Source organism: Acipenser ruthenus, unplaced genomic scaffold, assembly GCF_902713425.1.
Source record: "Acipenser ruthenus unplaced genomic scaffold, fAciRut3.2 maternal haplotype, whole genome shotgun sequence".
Classification (NCBI taxonomy): Eukaryota; Metazoa; Chordata; class Actinopteri; order Acipenseriformes; family Acipenseridae; genus Acipenser; species Acipenser ruthenus.
The window spans coordinates 1-8,400 of NW_026707763.1; the positions used below are offsets into that span (position 1 = coordinate 1).

General features: G+C 35.5%; 1 protein-coding gene across 1 annotated transcript; it reads right to left on the reverse strand.

The window, feature by feature from the left end:
* Positions 1 to 2,783: 2,783 nt before the first annotated feature.
* On the reverse strand, positions 2,784 to 7,716 carry LOC131728252 (extracellular calcium-sensing receptor-like). The gene is made up of 6 exons (XM_059019348.1): positions 7,548 to 7,716; positions 6,749 to 7,037; positions 5,447 to 6,289; positions 4,884 to 5,111; positions 4,300 to 4,423; positions 2,784 to 4,218 (listed from the first exon to the last, which is right to left on the reverse strand). The coding sequence occupies exons 1-6, from the start codon at positions 7,664 to 7,666 to the stop codon at positions 3,317 to 3,319; spliced, it is 2,505 nt and encodes an 834-aa protein (XP_058875331.1). The 5' UTR covers positions 7,667 to 7,716; the 3' UTR covers positions 2,784 to 3,316.
* Between the last annotated feature and the right edge of the window lie 684 nt (positions 7,717 to 8,400).

An 8,400-nucleotide genomic window follows, 5' to 3' on the forward strand; every position in this document is an offset into this window, starting at 1 on the left:
TCCAAAGGAAATTGAATACCTGGCCTATGAAGAAACCATGGGAATTATTTTAGCTGTAGTTGCAATATTTGGAGCTGGCATTACTGCAGCTGTAATCACTGTCTTCTTCTATTATAAAGACACTCCAATTGTAAAAGCCAACAACTCTGAGTTAAGTTTTTTGCTCTTGTTTTCACTGATATTGTGTTTTCTTTGTTCGCTTACCTTTATTGGCCAGCCTTTAACTTGGTCATGCATGCTGCGACACACTGTATTTGGCATCAGTTTTGTTCTCTGTATCTCATGTGTTTTAAGCAAGACAGTTGTTGTGTTAATGGCATTCAAAGCCGCTCTTCCTGGCAGCAATGTAATGAGGTATTTTGGTCCTAAGCAACAAAGAGTAGGCATCTGTTTCTGTACATTGGTGCAGGTTGTGATTTGTATGCTGTGGCTGTCACTATATCCTCCATTTCCCTCCAAAAACACCCAGCAGAGTGAAAAAATTATTCTAGAGTGCAACATTGGCTCTGTGTTGGGCTTTGCCTCTGTATTAGGTTACATCGGTTCACTGGCATGCATGTGTTTTGTCCTTGCATTCTTAGCTAGGAAGCTTCCAGACAACTTTAATGAAGCTAAGTTCATCACTTTCAGCATGCTCATCTTTTGTGCCGTTTGGATCACTTTCATACCAGCTTATGTTAGTTCCCCTGGAAAATACACAGTAGCTGTAGAGATATTTGCTATTTTGTCTTCCAGCTATGGCCTCCTTGTCTGCATATTTGTCCCTAAGTGTTACATTATCTTGCTAAAACCAGAAAAGAATACTAAAAAGCAGATGATGAGCAAAGGATAAGCCAACACACACTTTTGAAAGATCTTTATTTGTATATTGCAGCATAATATTTAATGTTCCTTACAGGGGTATTTTGAAGTACAGTAGTCCCTCGCTAATACAGACACCATGATACAAAGAGACACACTGCAAAATGAAACAGCTGTTATACTGACACCACAGGATGAAAATAAATGGAAGAATAGATACAAGCAGCCTACTAAATTGCTAAAATTAAGTACATGATTAAAAAAGGGCATATAAACTCATACTGTACAGAGTTTAAACTAACTGTGATCGATCGACTGGAAAAGGGCAAGAAGCTTTCAGAAATACTGATGGAATCTAGTGGTTTGAAACGCAAAATGTTTCAAGAAGTCTTTAATTGCTTTTAAAAAGAGAAATAGACTCATACCAATAGAAAACAAAAGTAGCAGGTGTTTTACTTGCAGCCACGTGTAACATTTTCTATATACTTTTTATGAATTGGTTATTTCTGTAAAGTGTGTGGTATATGTAAGGCACTGTATAGTATCATAACGTGTCAATGCGGCACCGTGATCTATTTTGTGTTAATTGTGTACTAAGTAGGCTATGATAAACACATTTTAAAAAGCTAAAATTATTTAGTTTCAATTTTAAATAATATTTTATTATTTTCACATTGTACAGTAATGTGTACAAGGCTAAAGTAAAAAGAAAGTGTGCACGATATTCATTTGATTTTATTACTGTACTGTATACTGTATAGGCCTACTGTACAGATTTATATGTTTACATAATGGAATGTGTACAGAGAACACATGAATATTTTCAGCACATTGATTTATACTTTCAAAATAAATTGAGCAATATAAATGTATGTGTGTGCAATTTTTTTTTTAAACTGGACACCACCTTATTTCGGACAACCTGTTTGTGTCCCGACATATCCGGTGTAGCGAAGGACTACTTACCATAGAGATTAAAAGCAACAGAAAGGCACGGAAACCAACTTTTCAGAATCCACTCACATTTCTGAGTCCCCTGAGCTTATTACAGATTACTTCCTTTTGAATACACAATTGTACTACTCTGCTATTTAAACCAACCTCAGATATCTAAACTAATGCCAGGTGTTTCATTGCAATACATTAAGTGTTTGTTAGAGAAAAGACATAAGGTGCTGGTAGACCTGTCTTCTGCTTTAGTAATGCAATTGAAAAGAGCCAGGCTATGTTAGTACAGCAGTAGAAAACACCTTTATACCACATCACTCAGGCAGTGTATGCATGCAGTGGGAACCATTACAAAGTCACGGTGAGCTTTTACATAAATCATCTTTAGTTTTATTTTGTCTTTCCACAGCTTACACATGAAGAACACTGTACTTTGTTTTTAAAATATACAGCAGCTTAAATAAAGTGTTACAAAGCATGTGTTTTGGTGAAATAATGTTGTAAAGTTATCCCACAACTAAGAATTCCTTTGAATGTGATCTATTTACCACTTTAATGAAATAAAAACTAATTTTGAAAAATAATTGAAGGTCTTTCTATTTATTCAAGATAAAGTAACTGATTGTGTTGCAGTTACAGTAGATGAAACTGTTGAATATTACAGTAGATATTATTATTATTATTATTATTATTATTATTATTATTATTATTATTATTTGAAATGTTCTTCTTCTAGTTCTTATTTGAAATTGCACAACTAAGAGTGATTTTTGATTTTATAAATGCTTAGTGTAATGCCTGTCAACACAAACAGTTTCTACTAGAAACATACTACTAGAACCCAACCCCCCTTTTTGGCATGATGGTGGTTTATTCAAAAACAAACCCACCCCCTTCAGATGGAGTTCTCTGGCACATGACTGGTCACATGATGGAAGGCCTTCATACAAATCATCATATGCACTGAGGAGATACTTTTAAATATATATATATATATATATATATATATATAAATCCCCTTTAACATGGTCTTTTATCAGTGTTACTCTTGCAACGTACAATGCTATATACCAAATGTACATTTAGAAACATAAACATGCGCACCAAGGGGCTGCTTTTACATGTGGACACAGGCACATGGGATATATATGAAATCAAAGAAGTAACTGCATTTTCATATAAAACAGCGTATATCCAAGTATCAGATAATATGCCTATTTGTGCACTACTTTAGTTTGATAAATATTGTACTGTAATGGTAACGTGAAGACCGACAGTGGTGCACGCACACTGGGCCAAAGGGAGCATTACACAGCTGAATCAATGAGCAGTGATATTTAAAAATGTTTGGGTCTATGTTGACCCCATCTTTGTCCTGTTTAAATTGAGTAAGTAATAAACCGTGTTAACTTTATAGAACTGAACCATTTAATGAAATGTTTTTGGTCAGATGGTATTTACAGTAGCAATATTGAATCAAATTATACCATGAGCTGCCAGCATGGCCTGAATCTGACCTGTTGGGTCTGAGAGGTTCTGGAGTTACATGGCTATTCCTCAGAGATGCTTAGTTTGCTCTAGACATCAGATATTTTCGGGAATTGTTCTCGGGTTTGAATAAAATAATGTAGCATTTTGGAGTAAAGATACAGAGAAGCAAGCCAAAGCTTGACGACAAAATAGCAAATATTTCTACAGCGACAGTATACTTCCCTGGGGAGCTGATATAAGCCGGGATAAATGTGATCCAAACAGCACAAAATATTAGCATGCTGAAAGTGATAAACTTAGCTTCATTAAAATTATCTGGCAGCTTTCGTGCTAAGAAAGCAAGTGCAAAGCAAACGCATGCTAAAAAGCCAATATATCCCAACACACAGCAAAATAACGTTACTGACCCCAAGTCACATTCCAGAATAATCCTATTGTTATAGTGTCTGGTATTTTTAAATGCAAATGGAGGAGATACAGTTAGCCATACAATGCAAATGACTACTTGAACACCTGTACAGAGAAACACACTGAACCTCTGTTGCGTGGGGCCAAACCATTTCATAACATTATTCCCAGGTAGAGTTGCTTTGAAAGCCATGAGTACCACAACAGTTTTACTAAGCACACATGAAAGACAGAGAACAAAACTGATACTAAACGAGGTACGTCTTAACTTGCAGGCCCATGCTGTAGGCTGACCAACAAAAGTAATGGCACACAAGAAACAAAATACGAGTGAAATCAGCAGAAGGAAGCTGAGCTCAGAATTGTTGGCACGGACAATCGGGGTGTTTTTGTTTTTCAAGAAAATTGCAGCTACAGCTGTTGTCAAGACAGCTCCAAGTATTGAAATGGTCACTGATATGATTCCCACAATGTCAGCGAATGAGAGGTACTCAATTTCTTTTGGAATACAGCTGTTTCTTTCCTTGTTGGACCAATATTCTAAAAGACAAGGAATACATTCCACCGCATCTAGACAAGAAAAACAAGAATTTGGGTTAATTAAAATGCATTATGACACACACTTGCATAGGAATGAAGATTCTTAATTACCTGTCGTAATGCTAATTGTCCCATCAGCACACGGCACACAATCATAGCAACAAACAGGTTGGCCCACACGGGCTGCCTTTCTGTAACCTGAAGGGCAGCTGTCTGTGCACACTGACTTGGGAACCTGGCAACAAAAAGGGATTAGATGTATGTAACACTCTTTTTACATGATAGCATGGTATGGGTCCTAGTAGCAAAATTATTTTTATGAATAAAGTAAAATATCATTGAAGGTGATTATGACTGTTAAAGAAAACAACACACTTTGAAAAACTTTAAATACAGTAAGTCATGCGTTTGTGAATAGGACTGTATGGTTTTTATACTGCAGTCTAGACGTTTTAGGTTTCTCACATTTAAATTCACACATCACAGGACTTTCGCATAGTAAACCGCTGAAAATTGTGCACACACCTCATAATTGGTAAAGATTAACAAATTAACTTAATGACAGCAATACGGCAGAACCTCAGCACATTCTTAGTTCAATGTACAGTTTGTACTAGTCTTTTTCCTTATACCTGCTTTTGTTGTCTCATTCAAAATTGCTGCGGGGGGAGGGGGGGGAAACAGATTTTGCTTACCTCAGACTGCCCCCCATTCCATATGATTTTATCTTCATCTAAGACAATTTGTTGCTCCAAAGGTGCAGCTGCATCAAAACGTCCTACTGTCATGTATTTAGTGGAACCATCTGGATTTCTTTGCCAGTTGATAATGTCATAGGACCCCACAGAATCCCCATTTTCATCAAAATATACCTCTTCTCCAAATTGGTTGGTAAATTTTACTTCATTAAGATAGTGTACAACCTACAGGTTCAACATTTCAGTAGAAGGAAACCATGTTCAAATAAACATACCGAGTTCATTTTATAATATAACACAAATCACGTGTGCATGTTATCACCGTACTGTAATTGTGTTCCTCCTTAACTGAACACCTAAAAAGGCCCTTGATTACTTGATTCAAGCTAGTTGGTACATAGTGAAAATAATAATACTGGTTCAGAATGAGTGACAATGAGGAACTGACCTAGTACTGATATTACATGCAGAATACCAGCCAATCATGGACCCTGCCCCACCAAAATGTATCACATACAGATATAATTTACTTACATATATGAAAGTGGAGACGGTCTTACCTGCCAGGGTTGTACATTATATATGTCTGCACATGTTTTATTAAAAAATGGACCTTTACTATTTTCACAGGCTTGCAAATTGTGAAGAGCGTGGGCTACCGCATAGATAGCTTTGTGTAGATTATAAGTTACTCTGAGTTGTGTTACATCACTGTAAATGCTTGCACTTTCTTTTAAATTTTCTTTTCCTGTGCAGGTCTTGTTGTATAGTGCATGTGAAGCAACAGAATGGTTTGAAACTGGGTCTGCTGTTTTAAAAGAACACTGAAATAGTGTTTCCCAAAACTCTCTGGCAAACAAATTGTAAGGTTTTTCTAAAGGATTGAGTTTTAAAAGGAAGTCTTTAAATTCTGGTATTTCTGCTTTCCGGATTGCAAAACCAATTGTTCCCCCCAAGGAAATTAAATGTTCTTTCTTAGAGATTAATGCAGATGTTATCCAGGCTTCGCTTGCAATCCATTGTCTATCGGTGATGTTTTGCAGTACAATCTCTTCAATCAATGGTTTTATATCATCTTCAATGGCAAACGCCACAATGACTTTTGCTGTGGACTTCTTGATTATTTCCACAATTTGGACTACTTTTTCTTTAGAGACCAATTTTGGAATAATTACTGTATAAGCAATACAAATCCCCAGTTTGGTAACTTCATCATGAAACATCTGAATTCCACTTCGACCGTAATCATCATCTACTGCAATTGTCCCCACCCAAGTCCACCCAAAACGTTGCACAAGATTCGCTAAAGCACTGGCCTGGTTTAAATCACTTGGAACTGTTCGAAAGAAAGTAGGAAACTCATGGTGGTTACCAAGGCAAGCACAGGATGCAAAATAGCTAACCTGCAAACAGGAACATTTCTAGGATCATTTCATGGTATTGTACTTGAAAAGCCAACTTAAAACAGAAGATATAAAAATATAGCCATATGTCAATACAGATTATCACCAGCTGAGCACTGGCGTTTGCAAAAACTATTTAGCTACTTTACCCCTTTTCCTCCATTGTTTAGTTTATGGTACATAAGGATCCATTTGAAGAACATTTAGAAATGGGTTATTAAAGGTTTTGTTGATTATTCACAACAACATGATCAGTGAAGCTTCTTTAAATGTTACAGGTTTTTTTTTTTTGCATTCTATTGCAGTGGAACATTACTGTATAGTAGCATGTTTATATATGTATTATTTTATTTTTATCAATCCATTACAAAACTAACAATTACCTAATGGGGATTCTATCATTTGCCATGCAATACGTAAGTTATTATAGAACAATTAATTCTGTGTATGTATACTTACCAAAGGAACACTGAACAATTTCAGTACCCTTAGAACTGCTATTGAGAGTGATGATCCAGAGTCACCTATTATTACTGGCACAGAAGGTGCACCATTACACTTCTTTGCATCATTGTCTTCTGGTCCATTTATCAATGCTAATGTAGACCTTACTGACTGAAATGCTATACCACATGTATCATAGAATTTGTAACCAAGGGTGACATTAGGTAGAAGTGTCTTGTTCCTGTTTATCTCCTCTATAATAAAAATCATTGCTTGTGACCAGCGGAATGCTCTGAAATTAATTCTGAAAGGAATTGTATTAGACATTTTAAGGCTCCAATTATTTTTAAATATCATACTGTATGTTAAACTTAAGAGTGCTTAAAGAGATCCTAAATAGCATTAGTATAAACGTTTCCTAAAAAAAATGAAGATGCTACTTACAATATAATTACAACTTCAAATCTGTACCAATGTAACTAATGCTGCAGTTATCCACCTGATCATATAGTTAGAAAAGTACATGTATTAAATACTGCAATAAATAAGTACTACTACTACTACTACTACTACTGTATATAAGTGCCAATGTAACTTGCATGGATTACAGTATTGCCATGTAAGTGAGAATACACTTTTTTTTTACATCCATATTGCAGGTTAAAACTACAAGCAGACAAACATTTTGTCTAATGCCTTTACCAGTGTTTGTCTACTTAACTTACCTGAGTTCCTGCATTGGATACTGTAAGAACATTGTAAATGCAGTGTAATTATAATGCACTTATGGTAGTTTCTTCAACATCTCACTTACCCTTCACATTGTAATTTTCCTGGTTGAGCTTGAAATGTCTGCTCCTCTTTTATACCTTTTGAGTGAATTGGAAACAATGCTCCGAGAACAACATGACCTGCCTGATAATGTGTGACCATTTCAAAGTCTTCTCTAAGCTGGCAGGCATCCAGGTCAGCCCTCAGCAAAGGAAGCGCTGAAGAAACAAAGCAGAAACAATACACAAATTGCATTGTGAAAATAGTCCAGCGCCCAGTTATCAATTTAATCTGAATTTATATGTTTCAATGAATTAGTTATTGACCTTTAGGGAAATTAAGAGATGGCAAATCATTAACAACTCAACAACTTAACCTTGCTTTAAAAATCCCCCGTGATACATACTTTAGGGACGCTTGTTTATTACATCAAATGAAAAAGTACCTGTATTGGAAAGAAAGAGTTAAGGGTTATTAACAGTCCAGCTAGATTGATCTATTTATTTATTTTAACAGTGGATTATTACAATGCTGTGCATATAATAAGTATCGTATTATGTAGTTTCAAAGAAAATATTTCATATGCTAAATCATGAATATACTGTATACCACCTGACTGTAGTGTCTGCATTAATCAAGAAGCATGACTTTCAATTCCCTTACTGCCTGTCAGAGACCAACACAAATACAAAGCTGAGCTTGTTGCTCTACAAGGCTTTCACAAAAAACAAGTAACATGTTTTTTCTTTTTATCAATGCATATTTGCTCCATTAGCAATAGAAACAAATGACCAATAAATCTACACATTTCTAGATTTAGAAAATCGTTAGTGGTTTATCTGAGGACTATAATAACTGCACAGAACAAATATTGTGATTAGTATGTTAATAGTTTA